This window comes from Trachurus japonicus, chromosome 7, assembly GCF_045865225.1.
Source record: "Trachurus japonicus isolate A0001 chromosome 7, Traja_1.0".
Lineage (NCBI taxonomy): Eukaryota > Metazoa > Chordata > Actinopteri > Carangiformes > Carangidae > Trachurus > Trachurus japonicus.
The window spans coordinates 17,044,116-17,066,038 of record NC_140913.1 but is presented as its reverse complement, the minus strand read 5'-3'; the positions used below and the strand labels follow the sequence as shown (position 1 = coordinate 17,066,038).

General features: G+C 41.8%; 3 protein-coding genes across 6 annotated transcripts in view; 1 reads left to right on the top strand and 2 right to left on the bottom strand.

Annotated features, from left to right (window-relative positions):
- The window catches only part of phactr3a (phosphatase and actin regulator 3a), a 30,913-nt gene extending 20,814 nt beyond the window's left edge, over nt 1-10,099 (bottom strand). For 2 of the 3 annotated variants that reach the window (XM_085781621.1, XM_085781622.1), the window contains exon 1: nt 9,804-10,098. In XM_085781621.1, coding sequence (XP_085637747.1) covers nt 9,804-9,906 — 103 coding nt within the window. In that variant the 5' untranslated portion in view covers nt 9,907-10,098. Of the gene's footprint in view, nt 1-9,803 lie in introns of all 3 variants that reach the window. The other variant, XM_085781623.1, reaches the window with a different exon arrangement.
- An 801-nt stretch (nt 10,100-10,900) lies between these two features.
- Nucleotides 10,901-19,592, top strand: pigt (phosphatidylinositol glycan anchor biosynthesis, class T). The gene is made up of 11 exons (XM_085781617.1): nt 10,901-11,332; nt 12,370-12,547; nt 13,377-13,504; nt 13,694-13,794; nt 13,984-14,158; nt 14,299-14,396; nt 15,158-15,314; nt 16,457-16,657; nt 17,383-17,548; nt 17,752-17,835; nt 17,964-19,592. Exons 1-11 carry the CDS (start codon nt 10,927-10,929, stop codon nt 18,211-18,213), a joined length of 1,944 nt encoding a protein of 647 aa, XP_085637743.1. The 5' UTR covers nt 10,901-10,926; the 3' UTR covers nt 18,214-19,592.
- Nucleotides 19,593-20,007: 415 nt separating this feature from the next.
- wfdc2 (WAP four-disulfide core domain 2) lies at nt 20,008-21,707 on the bottom strand. 2 transcript variants are annotated; one of them, XM_085781618.1, is made up of 4 exons: nt 21,496-21,691; nt 21,163-21,306; nt 20,818-20,955; nt 20,008-20,712 (listed from the first exon to the last, which is right to left on the bottom strand). In XM_085781618.1, the coding sequence occupies exons 1-4, from the start codon at nt 21,596-21,598 to the stop codon at nt 20,579-20,581; spliced, it is 519 nt and encodes a 172-aa protein (XP_085637744.1). In that variant the 5' UTR covers nt 21,599-21,691; the 3' UTR covers nt 20,008-20,578. The 2 variants fall into 2 exon arrangements, with proteins under 2 accessions (XP_085637744.1, XP_085637745.1); XM_085781619.1 differs by lacking the exon at nt 21,163-21,306 and having other exon boundaries at nt 21,496-21,707.
- Nucleotides 21,708-21,923: the final 216 nt, after the last annotated feature.

Sequence of the window (21,923 nt, the reverse complement as noted above, 5' to 3'; positions counted from 1 at the left end):
ACAACATATTATTGTCCAAAAAGCTGTATTTATCCCATGTGCTGGATCTCAAATAGATCATACAGAGCCAGGGTGAACAGTGGCCAAAGAGCTCATTTTATGACGCCAGACTGTGCAGACACGAGTCAGTGCACTAACCATCCAGTAACCTCATTTGTTACGGATATATGGATATATTTAAACAGGCCAGGCGTTACATGCATGGCCATATTTGCCATTATACCATGTAATAAGCATGTCAATAGCTATGTCATGCATATCATGGAAGACAAACTAGGGACGTGGGGCCAAACTAATACACCACCTGTTGGTTTTTGTATTACTACCATCATGATAACTAAACCTATGACAAGATTTACAACAACTGAATTAAAATACAAAGAAGCTCTCAGATATGGTATCAACTTGTTTCTGTATATCATGCCAGAGAGATGATGTAAAGAGCTGCTTTGAGAATTGCTTTGGGTCAAAAATGAGTCACTGACAGTGAAATCTCTCATATGAGCTTTGTTGGACTGATGACAGAAAGGCAGAGTTTCTACAAAATATTTTGTTCAGTGATACACATTTGTTTGTGTGACCACACAAGCTGCAGTTGTGCTGTGTCATACAGATGCTGCACTGTTGAAAAGGACATTATCTAAGTAGTCAGGTTTAGACCATATGATGAATCAGTGTTGATGAAGTTGCTAGAAGCCACTCGCCCATCGATAAAGACCACAAACTCTGTGCTACAGCCTTGGCCACAGCTCCAGTAGCAGTTTTAATGGGATTGGATTGGAACATTTGGCTTACATGGATGTATGGGATGACTAAATTAAATGAAATGGAACTTGTGCCCGAATCTGCACAGTGTGCTTTCCTCGTTAATGTGTCATCGGGGGAAAAAAAACAAAAAAAAACAATTCCCCGGCCTCTTTCCCAGCAGATCAAGTCGGTTTGGGTCAAGGTATAGGGGATCCAGGACAAGACTTATCACCACATGCTCTGCCTGGTTCAGCAGCCTTTTGCAAGCAAAGGCTGGTGCTGTCCATGGTGCTGAGATTCACTCTGCCACAGTACAGCAAAGTCTCAAGTCCAAAGTCACTCTCTGTTTGCACATTGATGCATAACACTGTATTTACTGCAGTTTTTCTGTAGTTGTGACAAGATAATGAATATTTGGGGGGTTGGGAAGGACTAATGGTCATAAACAATTTACCCCATATGATATCATCCCACAATGCAACATATAGTTAATATTTACTATCATTAACAGTAATTTAAAAAAATCATAAACAATCATACAGTTTTTAGATGGGGGGAAAAAGGTATGTTGAGAGAACTGACAAATGAGAAGAGACTGAACTAAGCACTGTTTTATCTCAGACAGTTTTTCTTCTTCCTTCTGAGACATTATAGAATTTACTGTGTAGTGTTGTGCTTTACTTTTGATGAATACAAAGTTTGCAGTTTATATGACTGTACAATGGGCAGTGATAGTGCAAAAAATCATGATTAATAGGTATCCAACAGCTGAATGTATTATTCTTCTGGACAGCTAGCTTGGAGGGTCAATATGTGGAACTCAGAACAGATAATAAATGGGATATAAGCGTTAGCAATACGTTTTTAAATGTGATCATGTCATGAACAGATTCCTTTCAGTACAGTTATTAATTGAGTTTCTCATATGTGTTAAGTTTGTAGAGATGCCCAGATGTCAAAGTAGCCCAAGCTTCAGATGTTGTTTATACTGGGCTTTCACTCTTTGTGCCTCACACACAGCGCAGCAGCACAATGAAAAGCTTTGATTCATTTCCGTTTTATGGCTGTTTTCCTTCAGTCATCTGATCCTATGCATTTCATTTACCATCTCCTGAGAGGAGTGAGCAGAGATATTAAATAACACTGTAGTATAAGAGCCTATCAAACAGTCACTCTGTGGAAGTCCTCACACCACTTTGCCTCCTCTGCAAGGTGTTTTCAAGTCTGTCAAACTTTACCTGCCTCAGGTTCCCTTTGCTTTCTGTCTCACTCCATCTTTACTCTGTGGCTCCTTCCCGCCTGTCCCCCATGTTTCTCTGTCCCAGACACCAGCGGTTATCTGCGACTCCCCTCTAACCTCTCCATCTATCTCTGACTGAATCTGGCAGGTTTGTTAGGAGACAGGGCCACTGCAGCCGCAAACAGGGGTGAGGATGCAACACATCTATCTCTGTGTCCCCATGTGTGTGAGAGAGACAGAGACAGAGAGTCGCTGGGAGTTGCTGCTGTGGATGTTACAAACTCATCGACCCTGGAGAGGGTCAACAAGATAACTAGCACTTTCTTTACTTGTGATATGTTTTGTTTTATGTTATAATATTATCAACAGTGAATTGTATAGCAAACTCAGAATCATCCCCCAACTCTGTAGCCTACTTTCCCCTTAGCTCAGCGGAGACTTGAAGCATCTTTCAGCCGATTATTTAGGTTTTAAAGACTTAAATAATAAAATAAATAATCTTCTTCTAATTTACTGAGTAAATGAGACTGTCCTCCATGTGCAGGTCCTTATTATGATGTTACGATGTTACATCTTCGTGCTAGGTGACACCTAGTGGCCATAGTAAGTATAACCCAAGCAAACGGAAAGGTGCAGTGAGTAGTAGTAGTGGTAAGATCCACAAATGGAGTGCTTGGATGGATGGGTGAATAAAACACAGGACTTTGACACAGAAGAGTGAAGTTTGATTGCCAGATGAAAATAGCAGTTCAGTTGTTTGTTTTAACTACTTCATTATTATAGAAACCATGACGACAAAAATGATAAATCTTGAGGAAGTACCGCAGTGCAGTCATGATCTTTTCCTGAGTCTGACCAAGTTGTTTTTGTCCCTAAACCTGATTAAACAGCATATAGTTACCATGCCAATACTGAATATAACAGTACAGTCACAGTCACAAAAATAGTCTATATGGTTGTTTAGGTTTGAAGAAATCAAAGTTTAAAGCCACTGCAGCTTGGTTCTCATACAGCAGGCATTTTGAATAACAATGGGGTAAGACATGTAAAACACTGAGGCAGTTAGCAAAGAGAGGAAGAGAAGGAGTTGTCTAAGGAAAGTAAAACATATAGGGAAAAAAACATGGTGATTTAACTATCACTTTAATGTCTGTATAGATTCATGGAAAACTGGCCAGGTACTATGGCTCGTGCAGAGACTTTCCAAATCAGACCCACACAGCCACTGCCTCTTTGTTAATGGTCTCCTATAGACAATCCATCATCTGACTGTAGCCATTTACCAACTCGGACAACTTCTTGGCTTTCTTTCAACGAAGGCTGCTGCCTCCTCATCTCTTTCTCTCCTTGCACTGTTCCTCTCACCTCTTTTTCTTCCTTGCTTCACTTATTCAGTCGCCACCTTCTTCTACTCCTTTCCTCTAAAATGTGTCTTCACAGACTCGATACCCAGAGGAGATTCTTCTCTTAGCTCTTTACCCTTCACACCATTGTGCATACAACTTCCTGAACTCCATTTAACCTTAGCTTTTAGAGGCTAAATAGCTCCATTACATGCTGCCTTTCTGTGACAGGTGTTCAGAACTGCCTTGGTCTTCTATGTTCTGCAAGAGCTTTCTGTTCAGCTCCCCGACGAGTCTGCACAGACCTAGTTCTGCAACAGATCAACGCAGACATGCATGCACATGCAAAAAAAACAAACAAACACATGCATGCAAACAGCAGCCGCAGCAACAAATGGCTCAAACAAGGGTACATTCCTAATCTGCTCCCCCATCCACAGGGAGCAGGCATGATGTAGGGCTTTTGTTGTTGCCGTCATTTTTGTGCTCCATTTTCATGGGCGGCTGAAAGAGAGTGAAGGCGTCCATTGAGAGCACAGCTCAACAAGGCGTCTAGATACAGCTTAGCATTCACAACTCATGTGTGGTTCCACAATGTGACAGTACATTTACAGTAATACAAGATCCAAATATCTTATAGAGAGGAACAAGGAATGTTTTTTGTTTGTTTGTTTTTTATGTGAAGACTAACATTGCTTCTCTTTGTGGCCCCACTTAATTTGGAGAGGAAAAAGCTGAAGACTTGGTGGTGTTGGTCACCGTGAATGCTGAATCATTACATTACTGTAATGAGCATTAGATCCCAACACTGTCTTTTCTTTGTGATTCTCAGACAAACTTAAATGTAGGGTTGGAGATCCTATTGAGCATTTTTTACATACCGGTAATTATTTGAAATCTTCTTAACACTCCGATTGCAACCAATTAATTTAATGTTTTTTCACAAAAATGAAAGAGGTCAGTCAGCTGTGGGATGGACATTCCTGTAAAAACACTGTGACACGCGACACGCGACAGTATCGCGGAAAGCCGCGTCGCTCATATTGGGATTACATTGGGTTGCGCCGCGAGGGCGACACCTTCACAGCTTCACTTTGATGTGACCACAACGCTGAACAAGCGTTGCCTGTTCCTGAGCTCTGGAGGCGTGGCTTCAGAGAGAAGTCTGAGGAAAGGGGCGTGGACTTTTGACTTGTGTCCAACCCTACCTTTAAAGAAATAAAATGTATATATTTATTATATCAGAATTCAGGCAAAAGGGAAAAAGTGATGAACCTGTTGGGATTCTTTTATCATTCAGTGTTTTTAACTTCAAAAATCTCAGCCAGGTTCATCACTTTTTAGTCTCCCTCTGTTGTGTTGGATTTGCAGCACATTTGTTGTCAAATTACAGTAAGTTGCTTGTGTATTTGTGTGTGTTTTCCTGAGTTGCAGTGTGTTGAGCTCACCCTATCAAGAAATGGAGTGACTTGCCAAGATTTTTTCATTCACTGGATTTGCCTAAATCAGGTATTTACATAACAGGCTACATCATTCGTTTAGCTGTAAGGACAGCTTTAATGCTCCTTGGCAAAAACTATGTTGAACATGATACATCAAAATCTTCCATACAATAGGTGTTGATTAAGATCTGAGATCACATCATCTTCATACTACATATTCAATCCATGCAGCAAGCCCTCGTGCCCATTATCTTTATCACCCCATTCATGCAAATGTATTCTCATCACCTACTGCTAGAAATAAATATTATAATATACAGTAACATAGAAATGTTTTGTCCCACCCACCCTCAATGAGGACAAAAACTACAGTAGCCTATATAATGACTCAGTTCTCTTGGTCATGGATACATCTACAGTATGTATCACTATAGATGTTGATGCTGTAGAACATACAGTCATTGTTTTAGGACATACTGTCATGATAAACAACAGTAAAATTCTCATGAAGGTAAAAGCAAGAAGCGTCTCTCAGACTCTAGATGGCTAAGTGTTTCTTCTTGGCCTCTTTGGGGACCTCTGTGCATCATGGAGGAGAGAAATGAATAGCTCTCCAGTGGATGCTACTAACAGGTGGCCTTGACTGACTCACAGTCCCTTAAGGCTGACCATGACGAATGAGTCGTGACTCTGGCGTGGATAACAGCTCTGCTACTGAAAATAGGAAGTAAGTATATGCTACTTAATTAGGCTGAGCTTGATGTAGGTGCAGGTGGTTCCTCTGATCAAGCTATGGCATATCTACTGCACTGTCTATCATCATACTGTAATCATGTTTGTTTGCATGGAGCTTGATGTGTACTTGTGTTTAACTGTGTTACTAAAGGCCACCTCTATTACTGTAAACTCTTCTTACTTTGATGAACAGTATGTTCTTTCCAGGACAACAGAGTAAGAGCATTATCAAAACAACTGCAAATAATATTGTAATTCGACTTACATAAAAAAATCCCCACCCTTAAATACCATTGGTTTCCTTTATTTGAATGAGTTGAGGTGTATTCCTGCCAGTAAAACTGATGACCTAACCAAACATAGATATAGCGTGATGTCATCCTGAGATATTTACAGACTTGAACTGCAGGAGAAACTCACTTCCCAGCCACTGGTGCTCTTCCTGCTGTTTTATTCACTTACAGTAACACGTACTAGTCACAGCTGAATGTAACAAGTTCACAGACAGACAGACAGACAGACAGACAGACAGACAGACAGACAGACAGACAGACAGACAGACAGACAGACAGATAGACAGATAGATAGACAGATAGATAGATAGATAGATAGATAGATAGATAGATAGATAGATAGATAGATAGATAGATAGATAGATAGATAGATAGATAGATAGATAGATAGATAGATAGATAGATAGATAGATAGATGCTTCAAGTACTTAAAGACAGAGCAGGTGCTTTATATAAATGTGCGCTTAAATGTGTACATCTTTATCTTTGCTTCACACTACAGTCATTCGAATCTTAAAAACTGGGTTGCTCTATGAAATATGACATAAAGATTCCTGTGGCACCACTACCATTTTGTGAACATTGTCACGTCTTCATTTTAAACAAAGCTTTGTGAAACATGGGACAAATTAAATAAGACCTGATGGCTCTGGATTAAAAAAAAGAAATCCTACTAATCAAGATCTCAGCACAAGGAAGGTGTATATGCACAAGACATTGCTCTGCTTTGGGGTGAGTCATTGTCACGGCTCAATATCAGCTTTCACAGGGTTTGATATAACTCCTTGTTCGCTGAACATATACCTGCAGTCCTCAGAGATTCCTCTGATGTCAGATCTGGGAGGATTATCCAGGTATCAGTAAAACCAGCAGAGGAGGAAGAGCCCAAAAAACACTGATCAGTGGGTGCTAGAGGTTCAGACACTGTTCTGTAACTGGACAAATTAGCTCTGACTGTTCTCGGGTTTCAGCCATCATGTTTGCGAAAAACCACCCTTCTGCAATCGCCTTGAGCAAGATGACTGAATTCCTGTGCGCTCTAGGGACACTTCTCTTTCATTTACCCAGCTCCCTGACTTCCCATGAGGGATGGCAAGTAAGGGAGGATGAAAAAATGAATAGCTGGTCATTTGCACCTTCAGTGTATGAGAGCAATGAACCAATTAATCCAATAGTTGATAAACAAGTCAGCCACTTACAGTAGATCATTTGTTTCTTGGGGTTGCTATTTGGAAACAGTCATAATGCTAATCATTAGCTAGATCACACTTCTCAAGGAGACAAAACAAGCATCAGCCGGGCAGCGTCCGCGAAACTGAAAGTAAGGAAACGCTGGTCAGCTCGCCCAGCATTTCCACCACTAATAATAACAAAATAACGATAAAGACAAAACGATATATTTATCAAAAACTGAGCCATTAACAAGTGTGGGTAATGTAGATTCATCCACATTAAGGTGAGACTTTTTTTATAACCAAATACAAACTCCTCGTTGTCCCTTTAAGATTAATGAATGGAAATGATATTCAGTACAGCTATATCTGCACCATACTTGTGTATTTATGCTGAATTAGCACTGCACTTTCTATTATCTAAACAGATAAAATAAATAATAAAATAAAATAAAACCTTTGATAAAAGTCTTTCCAAACATTCTGCCAGTAGTTCACATGTGCATCTCTCTTTCAAAGGAATGACTGTATGGAGAGAAGCCACAGGGACAGCCCTGCTTGGACATGCTCCCCGTCCGCAAAGCCTCAAGGTGTCCTCTCCACACCATTACCTTGGTCAAGTATCAGCAATGACTAAGTGGACGTTTGAGGGAAAGTGGCATTTTATTAGCAGGAGAGTCTAAAAGGTCCTCCTCTGAACAAACTGACTAAACACGTTTTATACTGCAGCGACTTATGTTCCTAAACAAATTTAATATATGCTTATAAATCTGCAGCTTGAGGAGGCTGTTTCCATTCAGTTTCCACTAGATGGACTCCTGGGAGGAAAAGTTATAGCAACAATAAAAGAAAGTCAAGCATGAACACTTTGAAATGTTATTCCTCGCACTTAATAAAAACTAGCATTGGATTGTTGGATAGCCCGATTGAGACCGATATTGATTCGTCCTTCTCGGGGTTCCTGCTGTGTTATTATTACTGCACCTTCATTCAAGAGAAAACATAGCTCTGCTTCTCTGTGATGGTCAGCTGTAACTGCTGTCTCTATTGAGTCTCCTCCCCTGTGTTGAGTAAGTGGATGAATACAGTGTCAGGCTCTGCAGCTGCAAGGGCCACTGTGTTGGGGGAAAAAGGCAAGCCTTTGCCAAAGTAATCCTTTGGCAAAGGCTGGTGTCCCAGACGCTAGCACAGTGATGATCTACGCAAAGGGTGGGGGTTGGAGTGGGTGGGGAGATGTTGTGTACTTTGGGTCACCAGACACTGACATTGTCCTTGCAGCAACAACTGTATTTACTGTCTCTTTTTAATCGCATGGTATATTCACATCCTAGCCAAGTATCACGGTTGTGCATATCCACCATGTGATAAGAGGCTGGTGTTGCCAGAGTTCTTAGCTCTCATCACTAGCATCACTGCTCTCCCAAGCTGCCGTGTTGTTTACTCAGGTGTGTCAAAGACCCAGTGTGACATTATCACATCCACCCATGTACTCCGTCCACAGGAGGTTTGAATTCAGGAAGGGCCTGATCGAAAACGTGCCATGTGCAGTTGATGAGTGCAGACAGGTGAGTTTGGAACAAATGAAAAAAAAAACTGAAAGAAAAAAAACGCAGGCTTCATTATGGAGCAGTTGAAAGGTGAATGGCACTTTTTTTTCTGAATCATTCAGTCAAGCATTCTTCATGTGCGTAAAACTCACCATGTGTGGGAGTGAGCAATGACTCTTTCCAGGCCCACACAATATGACCATAAATAGCCTCACTTACGTAAAAATGTAAGCCATACTTTCACTGAAGAAACAATATATTGGTAATCTAAGAGTGAGATGCATTTGCAGTAAAACATAACAAGGAGCACATGAAATCTATTTGCAGGAGTTCATTGGAGACGTGCAGAACATGACTGCTCCCTGGTGTTCTCCTGTTATTAATGAAAGATCAATTCATTATTCCATATGCAGAGGGATGACTAACCGACCACAGAGAGATAAACCTGTACTCCATGTTAGAATAACGCGCACCAGCTGGATCCATGAACTGCTGAATGGGTTTCTTGCTAGCACTGGCTCTCCTAAATTTGGAAAGGGGAGGTATTTCCACCTATAGCCTTTTTATCACGTGGCCGGTCATTGATCACAACAGTGATCAGCTCAGCGTTGAGGGGGGGAAAGAGAAGAGTGGGGGGTGGGGGATGACAGAGCTGTCATTACGCAGAGAAAAGACCTATAGGCATACCACTGCATGTGCATGAAAATTCAACACACAAAAAACAACCGAAGACCCATGTGTTTCCTAAATAACGGGGTCTACGGTGGATCAGATAAGACAACAACTGTCACCATGGACCACGAATGCATGCCGATTTACTGGTGCTGAATCGGGAGGTTTGCATCACGCACAGGGCGGCAGATAGTGTAAATGTTGCACGCGTTAAATATCATATTAAACGGCCTGCACGCTGGTTCTTAAATAGGCTACTACTTGCAGCCATAACAACCCAACGGGCTACAGGCGTCTACGCGCAAATCTTGGAGAGGCATGCATGCAGCTCCTCATACGCTGATATGGCACATTAATTTTCAATTTACAGCTCCAGGATTCAGTGTTACAGGCTGTATTTTTTTTTTTATGTCCAAGGTTAGAAGCATATGCGCTAATTATACATTGGTGTTCTGATATCCCACTGGGCAGGCACAAGGATGCCGTATGGAAACCGCTGCTTCGCCAAAATAAGCGGCAACAAAATAATAATAATGATAAAAATATATATATTTAGCCTATATGCACTTGTTTTTTCAGCAGAATATCCAGACAATGACGCGTGTGTCTTACCTGTGCTGTGAGACAAATCGATACCCGGTTCGGTGAGTATGTTCGGGTCACTTTGAGATCTGCCTCGTTGCAGACAGCCGTCTAGTCCATCCGATGTAGCCATGAGGAGACAGCACAGGAATCCCGAATAAAATATTGAAAACCCAACCAGAGGCAGGCAAGGTCAGGAGGAAAGCAGCGAGCGAGTGCAGATTTAATTTGCTCTGACAACAGCCGCTTTGAGCATCTACCAGGGAGCCATGGCTGAGCAGAAATTCCGTGTGTGTGTGTGTGTGTGTGTGTGTGTGTGTGTGTGTGTGTGTGTGTGTGTGTGTGTGTGTGTGTGTGTGTGTGCGTCTGGGCTGTGTGCGCGATGATGTGTGGATGTGGGAGGGGTGATATGCCCCCTATGATGCCCGTCTCTGTCCAGCAACACGGCCAAATATTCAACACATGAACTAACATGGTGTTACACCGATGTATTAATGAGGATTAGCCTATACATTGTAGGGTTTTTTTTGTTGGTGTTTTTTTTTTTTTTTTCAAGCAACGCATTTCACAAAATCTCTACACTCCCCCCCCACACATCGTTTATTTTTGGGTCTATAAAGCTTTATTGTAGGTCTAAGCTGAGGCAGCGTCGTAAAATGCAAGATTAAGTCGAGGCACCAATAATGAATTTATCGAGAAATTATATGACTAATCGGTTAATTAGATAGCGTGCAATTGACTGTGGGACTACTGGTGACCTGATGATGCACGTAAATTAATATAAATAGTCTATTAATATTTTGCGCAAAACACCTTGAGGATGTTTTTAAAGCACAACAGGAGGCTACATGAAAACCCCAGAGGTGGGACCTGTATGATATTGGCTCCACATTAAAATGACCTATATCATTTGTATCAAAGTTTATTCTATATATGAATCATAATTTTAAAATAATTTAATGAAATAAATCAGCCTAACCCTCCATAGCTGCATTTACGTGTGGAAAAATACATCTAAAATGCGAATATTTTGCTATTTTGCTTAAAACAAAGCAGGTTAATGTCTGTGCCACTGGACTACATAGGATGCAGCCCATTGGCTGGTTCAACATGTGACGTACTAACGCGGAAGTGCTCCTCAGGCAGAAGAAAAATGGCAGCTTACAATATCAGATACTCAACTGTGCTGTTGATTTTTTGTGGTTTGTTAGTGTTTGTCGTCACAAAGGGTCAAGACACCACACTAACGGGTAGTGACCGTGCCGCCGTGGTCGATAATGCACAAGCAGACACCGAAACAGCGGAGAAAGCGCCCGAGCAGCCCGCGGTGGAGGAGAGGCGCTGGGAGGCGACCGTGGTTGATGAGGTGACTCCGGATGAAGCTGCAGCCGAAAGACACGACACTCCAGTCCCAGAGAGCGTGGCCCCTTCATCGGTACCACGGCCGAGAGACGATTTCCAGGAGGAGCTGGTCATCAGGCCGCTGCACTCCGGAGATATTTACGCCAGCTTCCAGTTCCGCACCCTGTGGGAGACTGATTTCACGAGAGAAAACAAAGGTGGGTTAGTGCTATAGCACTGAGACTAACTAAACTCGAGTCATAGTGGTGTATTGAATGTAATTAATAACCCACTTAGTGGCCAACACGATGGTCTAATGATGCTCTATGGATCAATTGGCCTTCAATTCATTAATAACAGAATCGTGAAACTCCCCTCTTCAGCATGGCACGTATGCCTCCAGTGCACCATTTGACCACTGGCTATGTGCAAAATGTCTTTTAAACCTACGATGACAATTGATAAATATTTCAAATAATATCCTATTTGTGATTTACCAGGGTATTAAACCGTAAAATTACTCACAAATCACAACCCACAACACTGTTATTGCCCAAACTATTTATTCAAATAGACCACACTAATACAGGAACGTTTTTAGAATGGGAGCTTAACACGAAAATGTCATGAAAACTGTTCTAACTGTATTATTGCTCTCTCTATTTAATCTTCTACATACAGCACACATCTAGTCAAACTTGAATAAGTAAATGAAAGGTTAACTAAGAGGTCAAATGGTGTTCATTAGAGAGGTCTTGCTACTCAATTGGAGAGCTCAGTAGAAAGACACACAACATTTTTAGCAAGTCTTAACAAATAGATCCTTAACAGATAGTGTTACATAAATATCACAGACATGTTGCAACATAATATATCTGGAACCCCATTGTAAATCATAATAACTATCTCATGTAGAAGTCGGGGAAGTCACAAAGGTCTAAATGTGTCTACAGCTCTGGTGTAAAATTGTCTCAAGTTTTAGTCTCATGTGGTATTTATGTGCAGTGGAGAATATAATTCTAATTGTGCGCTGATTATTCACTCTTCCCTGATTAGCGATATTTTAGTAAATGTGCTGAGTCAGAGCTACTGTTCATTTACTACTTCTACTACACCACACTCCAGTCTAACAAAGTTTGAGCTGAACTATAGCCTGTAAATTCAAAAACAGCTTGTATGTTCTGCTGTTTACCTGTTATATACAAAGGACAACAATGCTGTAACCATAAACTTTTTAATGGTATATATTCCTCAGTCTCCCACTACCGATTGTTCCCCAAGTCCCTGGGCCAGGTCATCTCCAAGTTCTCAGTGCGAGAGCTGCACATCTCCTTCACACAGGGCTACTGGAGGACCATGCAGTGGGGGCAGCCCTTCCTCTCTTCTCCCCCTGGGGCAGAACTCTGGGTGTGGTTTCAGGACTCTGTGACGGAGTAAGTACGGCCCTTTGCTTACTGCAGGACATCAGAACCGGGGAAGTGTTGGGGGATTACTAATTGTGACACCACTCTGCTGAAGTTGTTAGTTGAGGTATGATAGATAGGTTTGATAATCTATAGCTGGCAAGTAGGGTTTGGTGCATTCCAATGGAAATCTTAATAATAGACATGCTGCTGTGTTTGTGAATTAGTTGGCTCACTTCTTATTTCTCTGAGCGCACGTTGCCTTCTCTGCCAAAAGCAAGCTCTCTTGGGTTGTTGCACCCGATCCTGGGAACTGGGAATAACAAATTCAGTCACTGTTTAACTGGGCATATCAAAAAGTAAAGAACAGTGAGAATACAAGTGGGAATTCCTTGAGCACAAGCAGAAAGCTACAACACAAAGTTATGTCTCTGGTGGTGAATCAAACTCTCTAGCAGCACATATGCAGAGTCATTGTTATTGTGCAAATAATTATTGGCTTGAAAAACAGTATGTGAGGAATGCAAATGACTGTTAATTTTTGGCACAGGAGAATATTGGTTTACTCTTCTGTTTGCATCAAGTGTTTTTCGCCAGTTAGTAAAAAGATTATAGTTTTCAAAAAAATATCACATAAACAAAAATAACATTCCCAACATATTCTGCAGGAACATGTTGGGAGCATGAAAATGTTTTTTACAAGCAGAATGAAACTCAACTCATTATTTCTATTTAAAGTTTTTAATTAAAATATTCATACAAAAGCCCAGAATAAAAAAAAGAAAAGAAAAGTTGGTAATATTTTTCTGCAACCATGTGTGCTTATCAGTCTTTTCTAACAATTTTCTGCCTTTTTCAGTGTGGATGGCACATGGAAGGAACTGACCAATGTGTTGTCAGGGATTTTCTGTGCTTCACTCAACTTTATTGACTCCACCAACACTGTTCAGCCCAGTGCCTCCTTCAAACCGCTCGGTGTAGGCAACGGTACGGTGCAGCCTCCTCATTCTCCATTTGCATTTGCCGATTTTCTCAGGTGGTGGTGAACATATTGAAAAGCTAAACACGTGATAACCACCTCACACTCTTGTAGCCTGCAGGTCCTACAGTAGTTATTGTCCTGGATGCTTTACACTGCATACAGAATGATTTGTGTTTTTTGTCTTGAACTTGAAGTGACAGACCACCGCTTCCTCCGCTATGCTACCCTCCCACGTGAGATTGTTTGCACAGAGAATCTTACACCATGGAAGAAGCTCTTGCCATGTGGATCCAAGGTGTGTGTCTATGTCTGTGTGTCTCTTTAAAAATACATCAAAACCCAAATGTCATGTGTTCTCCTTTGTATGATGCACACACTGACTGAACTTGTGTCTCAGCAGCACCTTACATGAAGAAGAAGCTCAAACGTCAGTCATTGCTGCAAACTGACTCTTTTCTTCTCTGCTGCCTTGTTGAACTTGCAGGCTGGTCTTGCAGTCCTGTTGAAGTCTGAGAAACTCTTCCACAGTAGTTTCCATTCCCAGTCAGTGCACATCAGACCTGTGTGTGAGGATGAACAGTGCCAAACCACGTCCTGGGAGCTGCGACAGACACTGAATGTGGTGTTTGACCTGCACACGTCTGGACAGAGTAAAAGAGGTGAGCCAAAAGAACTTGTTTAAATTTCAGCGTTTTGGAGCTGAGTTGTATTTGGTGTATTTGGTACCATGGTAATGGGAGAAAACAGCTTAATGACTTCTTCCTGACTTTAGTTAATTTCCGGCTGTTTATTTCTACAGAATGGTCTTTGTTCAAGATGTTTTCTCGGACCCTGACAGAAGCCTGTCCATTGGCCTCCTCCAGCAAAATCTATATTGACGTCACAGACAGCCCAGAGGTTTGATTTCCCTAATTTGCTCACTCTCATCCACTGCAAATGATTATGCAAACTTCTCAGAATAAGAGGACGAGTTTTTACCAAACTGCCAAAGTAGCATTGTGGTGTAGTTAACCAAGATGATTTAAATCTTTTATATAGAAATGATAACCCTTAAAGCAGATAACAGCGGCACGGCCGTTTCGGCTAATGCTGTGTTCAAGGCAGGCTTTTGAAACCGTAAGTTACAGCTTCAAGTCACAACTACGACTTGGTAGCGTTCCAGGTAACCCGTAGCTCGTGTTTTTACCGTCCTGTTGTCTGTGAAAGTTCCCTATAACGGCCACTCGTAACTTCCGACCCGTGAACTCGTACCAGATCGAACTGGTATGACTTCACAGGAAGGAAAAACACAAAGTACGAGTTTCCTTGAACGCACCATGAGTTAGCAGCCCCCGCCCTTGTCAGGCATCAATTGGTCCTCGTGCTACGTCACCACATTCACGCGCATCCCTTGGCTGCACACACAGCCCTTCATGCCGTTCTCTCCCCTCATTGGATAACACTTGTATCCCACAAGGAAAATTTTCTCCTCGGGTTACAGCAGAGCAGAGTGACGGAGAGACTCGTGTTTAGGCTGAAATACTTCATGTAAGTGATTGCTGACGGAAAATAGGACTATTTAGGACTTATATTAACAAAAACATTCCACTGATATCTGCTTTAACAGTATGGCCAGACATGTATGCTTTGATTGAGATTGACATGATGTCATTTTGCAGGGGGAGCAGTTTGAGCTGAGCCCAGCTACTCCCCTGCTGACCCAGGCAGTGGTGCTGGGGGACAGGCGGACCTTCTCCGTTTATGATCTGACCCAACAAATCACCTTTGGCACCGTGCGCTCCCTCAACCTGCTGATCCGCTGGAAATCCACTGAGGGTGAGTGAGAGATGTGGCACATGATACAGCTCTGTGTACCATGTGTTTCACATCTCACTTGCGTCTGATTTGACAAGAAATGAGTAAACTAAAAGGCCTCAACTACATGTGGTTTCTATCTCTTAGCTGATTTAATGACATACTACAGTGGAAACCGCTTATAGTAATCACGGATATAGTAATCAACCGCTTATATGGATCAAAATGCTGTTTAAATTATTTGTTTATAGTAATCAAGAAAGCCGCTTATAGTGTTCATTTTGGTCATTTTATGAATGAAAACATGTGCAAAAACAGCCTATTTATTTTTATTTTCGTGTACCTTGGACGTGCACGGCTGCAGCAGCCCAAACAACACATGTCGCCGCGCTGTGTCTTGTTGAGCTGTGTGCGTCACCTGGCTGGCTGAGCCACATGACTGTCGGTGCGGCACAACTCTCATTATCATTGGCTGTTTGTGTTGTCTGTCATGGATGAATGAAACCTATGAAACCTATCGACTTTCTATCGACCGCCTCTTGTATTTCTATCGGGGAAAAGTTATTTCGGGATAAATATCGTGATATTTTATCGCCCGGCTCGACACTGACATATTGCCCCTTCATTCATGAAAAATCATCCGGCACTACTGTACAGTAGTTTGCTAATTTTAAAAACACATCGGCAGCAGCAACGAGATCTGTACTGAGACTGTTATTCTGTCATGTGAGTTAAATGACTGCTGTGTGGAAAACCAGGCTGTTGTCCGTAATCGAGGTGCAGACGGGTGAGTTTGCAGCTGACCAGAGGATCGCCCTGACGACCATTTCGTTACATTTTTCTCATTGAAAAACTATACAAATGGCATTTAGATGATGTTCTGCATAAGAAATTAAGTGAAATAATAAAAAATTGGTATAGTAATCAACCGCTTGTAGTGATCACATTAACTCTGGGCACACGTGATCACTATAAGCGGTTTCCACTGTATTTTATTCTTTTATTCTCTTGTGGATTGCATCAAGGTTATTGTGAAAGACTAAAGTCGGCAGTCTGTTGGTGATTTGGTGACAGAAAGTCCTCGATAAGCGCCATCTTAACTTAATTTGACGTAACCACCAAAGAAGCATATAAGCATTGTGTCACACACTCCGCTCTTGCAGGTGACATGCTGCGCCCCCTGCTCCATGGTGAGCGCTACGTGGCCGGTTATGGACTCCAGACGGGAGAGATTCACACTCTGATGTACAACAACCACCCGTACAGGTCGTTCCCCGTGCTGCTCCTGGATTCAGTTCCCTGGTATCTTCGCCTCTACATCCACACCCTCACAGTCACCAGCAAGGGAAAGGACAACAAGCCCAGTGAGTCACTTTACAAGCTTCTGGAAATCAAACGAGTAACATGAAATGAGACATTATAACATCTCGGTGTAAATGTTGTGAAATAAAGTAAGTTAATTAAATTGCTGGTACTTGAATGAACCAACAGATGTTTAAGTGAAACGAGAAGCCACCTGCACTGAACGAGACAGCAGAAACATAACTTTCATCAGGAGAAATTTCTTTTCCAACGTCTCCCACGCACATCAAGTTAATTTCATTGCCATGACTCTGCAGTTGTTTTAGCTGGTGGCAAATGAAGCTTTAAAGATACAAAGAATAAGCAGATTTACATTTAGTTTTCCTGCAGTAAAATGGAGCTGCTGCGCTGTGTTAAATTAAATGTTGGCAGTGTAAGGAATGAATAAAAATCTACTGATGTACTTCTACTTATAGAGCTAATATTTTGCTAATTTACTGATTAATGTGTATTTATTGTGGAAAAAAAATAGATCAGTTATTCCATGTAGGTGCCTTAGTTCACCACAAGGAGGAGAACACGAGCTGCATGTCCTGATGTGAGAGCTGTGCGGTTTGTGTTTAGAATTAAAGATGTTATTTTGGCATGCCTGCATATCAAGATGATTGGTTTTTGTTCAGGCATCATCACAACTATTATTGTTCTTGATTTGTCACAGTATATAAAACTTCTTATTGTGTTGCGTCTGTTCATAGTTTACCCACTTATGTTTGTCTTCCTCCCCCAGGTTACATCCACTATGAGCCATCTAAGGACCGACTGAGGCCCCACCTGCTGGAGATGCTGGTCCAGCTTCCTCCGAATTCGGTCACCGAGGTCACCGTTCAGTTTGAGAGGGCTCTGCTCAAATGGACTGAGTACACCCCTGACCCCAACCACGGCTTCTACGTCGGGTATGTAGGCTATGTGAACTAAAGTTTCTGAAATAAGAAGCACATGTTGCACTCATGTCAGTTTAGAGTTTATGAAGTTGTAGTTATTAATTCGAGGGCTGTGAGAGCAGAGAGGTTCGTTGTATAGTCTTTTGTATTTATTTTTAGGATTTTTCTTTTTTTCTCACCTTCAAAATGCCTAAACTGTTTTTGTCAACATTTAGGTCTTCAGTAATCAGCTCTCTTGTACCAAGTATTGTTGCCATGGATACAAACAACACACAGGAACGCCCACTGTTCAGCAGCTTGTAAGTATACTGTTCATTTTGAGGAAAATGCCATTTATTACTACTGATCTACTGTATGAGATGTTTCTGTGTCTGTCAGGAAGCTTTGTTTAGAAAGTCAAATTACCAAATTTCCCATCATCCCCTAGTTTCCCCTGCAAAGAGGAGACAAGCTACTTTGTGCGCGTCTACACGGAGCCTCTGCTGGTCAACCTGCCAACTCCAGACTTCAGCATGCCTTATAATGTCATCTGCCTGACCTGCACTGTGGTGGCTGTGGGCTATGGCTCTCTCTACAACCTGCTGACCCGGAGCTTCCAGATAGAAGAGCCCAGCCCAGGACTGGCCAAGCGGATAGCCAACATCATCCGCAAAATGAGGGGCGTGCCGCCACTCTGAGGCTGGACGTCAGTGCCAACTGGCTCTGATTTTAGGTAAAGGAAAATTGTCCTTTTGGCAGAGCTACTGCTAAATGTGGATTCAGGGAGTCAAACACTGATATGAATGCAGACTGTAAGCACAGTCAACTTGAAGGTTTCTTTTTTAAATGGAGGAAAGTATTCAGGATTTCCTGCTGGTTGAGGACAAAGAAATGTGGACATTTGTGTACTCTGACTGTTTTTATTGCTTGACAAAAAGAGGGAACCAAAGCTGCAGAGTGTGCAACATTTTTTTTTCTTTTCTTTGGTTGGATGTTTTTGTTTTGTGGGTGTTTGAAATTATAACCCCACTCTACTACACAGCCACACCGTCACTGGGGGGATTTGTTACTGTGAGGAAACTATGTTTCAGTGAATGTACTATGAGTTCAGTTAGAAAGAAGATGTCCCTGACCTGTTGATTTAGATCTCCTTGCAAGGCAAAATAAAAATGAAATGACCCTTAAACTCAGAGTGACTCAGAGTGAGAGTCAGAAAGTCACATTTCTATTAAATCTCAGGTGTAACAGGACAGAAAACTCTTTAAATACTGACTTTCCCACAACACATACTAAACAGAGCATTAAGGTGGAACTAGGGAACATGCTGGTGTGTTTCTATTGTCTGACACGTGTTCTCTGGAGCGTGTTTTTTTTTTTTTTTCTTCTCTAAGTTGAACATGTCCCTGAGCAACCACAGTACTTGTCTGGAACTACTTATTCTTTTAAAAAAGCAACAGGCCTCCTACCAAACATTTATTTTGCACTCATTTTGGATGCATGCATGAATCTTAAATGCGATTGTTTGCAGTGCCTGAAATTGAATTACTTTGTAACCCCTTCACTCACCAGGATCCTAAAGTGAGTATAAGTTATACTTGTCTGTCCAAAAGTCCATTCTGATTCACTGGCAGTGAAGGAGTATGCAGAATGTGAACGGTGAATCGGTACTCTGTTGTGCATTTGTGTGTGTGTGGCAAAAAAGTGTTTATTATCGACTTTTAAATAAACTGTCGAACAACTATTTGATATTTTATTCTAAGTAGCAGCTGTGTACTGTAGGAAGACCCATGAACACTGAACCAAAGCTGGAGCTGTGTTACTTCACTCCGAGTGCCCACATTTTTGTGTAAACAAACTTGGCCCCACTTCTGGCAGACCTAGAGAGAGCAAACACAGTGGTCTCTGTATTTGGCCGGTCAGCATTTCTCACCCCTGCACGTTTGGCAACAGTGTGGAACAAAAACAAAAGGAAAAGCAGCATTCCACATAAGTGATGTTCATATCTGGTCAGCTGCAAAGTATGTTTTCTCTCAAAGCAAGCGGGTATAATACACAGGCAGGAAACGCAGCTCTGCTAGCTCAGCCTTCACAGTCTGTTTCTCAAGGACCCCGTATACCCGCAGTGATAAGTGGCTTGTGTCACGGTTCTCAATGACATAGCCTTTACTTTATGCAGCACATATGTTTGTGATTTCCTGAATACTATTATAAATTATAAAGTCAAATGTGGATGTTTGTACGGGAAAAACAATTTGAGCTGTTTTTGTTTTTTTTTTTAAACCTGTGAGGTCGGGGTGCAACAATGTTGAAATGTTTAGGCAGCAGAACTTCTTGGCTACCTCTTCATATAGTCTTGTTTTCTGCCAGTAAGCACTTTAGATTCTTGGCATATTTCATCATTCCTTTTACAGCCAAACTTGTCTAAAAAGCCCATAAAGGAAACCAATGAAACCTGAGAGCTGTAACCAGCAAGGTGATAAATACAGAACAGATTTCTACGTCCTGGAGACATGTTTATTTCTTGTGATACAAAGACAGTAAAGTACATTTTTCATCCATTTAGAGCATTTCAAATATGAAGTATTGTTACTCATACAGAAATACTCTGTGACTGATATCAAAGTACAATTACACACAAGTACATATGTAAACTAATCAAGTAAAAACATAAACATACTGCAAACCATTAGTGGCAGCCTGCTAGCTAGTCTCTTTCCATTTCAGGGATGTTCCACAAAGTCACATTTTCTTTATAAGTTTTCTCAGAGTGGAACACATTGGGGAAAAGTCTGTGGATAATGAGTTTATTTTCCCTCTGAGTAACAAGTGTAGAGTAGATGACCTAAACATACATTTATTCACATAATCTTGATTTTTTTGAATGTGCTTAAAGTATGGGAGGTGAAAATGTATAACTTCATTCAGGATAGAACTTTATTTTCTCAACCCAACTGAAATTGTGCAAATATACCAAAGTATGCTACTATGAAAAGGTTTAACATAATACGTTTACTAATGCAAAAACTAATGCACAAGTGTACATCTTAGTGAGTGTGAGTCCAATCAGCAGGGCTCGCTGCAGGCGTGGCCGCAGGTCGTCCTGCAGCACTTCTGCTCTCCTGGACATTGACCATCGTGGTAGCAGTACTCGGCGCACATGGGGGTTCCCTGGGGCAGAGCGCAGCGACCCGGCTTCACTGGCACACCACAGACACAAACACACTCAGTTACAGTGTTCATGAGCAAATGTCAGTGCATTGATGTGACTGCACAAACACAGGAGGAGTAGTGCCATATCTAACCTGTGTATGGTGCGATGCACTCATGTCCGCATCCATTGTGGCAGCATTTGTCATTACTGGGGCAGTCACTGTCATTAGAGCAAAACTCAGCACACAACCCTGAACCCCAGCGCCTGCGAGGACACACTCCTGGCTTTGCTGAGGGGTAAAAAAGAAATCAGTGTATTCAAAGAAAGCTGAAGCAGAATGTCTGGAAAATATGGCTTTTGATTGGAAGAGTCTTTCTGTTGCCTTATGGACAGTCCATGCTTGACTTCCATGTTAGTTCAGTCACAGAGAAGATTTAACCAAAGATTTAACAGCTGCCCATTTGAGAAAAAAAAAGTTAAACATTGTGGCTCGTACTGAAAGCCGGAGGGACACAGACAGCTCCACAGTCAAACACACAGCATTTGTGGTCTGCAGGACAGTCTTCATCACACACACACCCCTTATGTGATGGGACAACATTAAGGCGACGTGGGCAGTGGCCTGGTTTGGGAAGAATCACTGAGAGAAAGAGGCAGTGAAGCAGAGAAGGAAAAAGATCAGTTGTGGAAAGGGAGATTACATTAACGAAGGCGTCTGGTAACCAAACAACTCTGGTTGTGGGTGAAACAGACAAACATGAACTTTTCAGAGGCAAACAGTAAACTGGCAGATCCCACATTAAACACATCTGAGTCAAAACAAACGTACCTGTTAGGTTGCGATCAGCTTCTGCAGCAAGAGCTGTGTTAAAGTGCACATATGCACTGAGTGCTAAAAGCAATGCACAAACTGTACACCAGTGTTTCTCCATGTCAACTTCTTGCACACAAGAATGTACTCTTGTTTGGACAAATATCCCAGTGCACAACCTGCAGGCTGGGCAGCCAAGTCACAAGATGCTGGGTCCTTGTGCCTGTAGAGTTACATTCCTGTCTCTACACTCATGGAAGCAGCCACACTTTTGCCAGCAGACACTACTAATGGAACATAATTCATTATACTATCTGTAGTTTACTTCTATATACCAATATACGTATAGTTTTAGCAGACACAGGGAGGTCAGGGAGGAGCGAACTAACATTGCTTTGATTGTTTTTGATCATTTATGAACCACATGTTTAGCAGGATTTTACTGG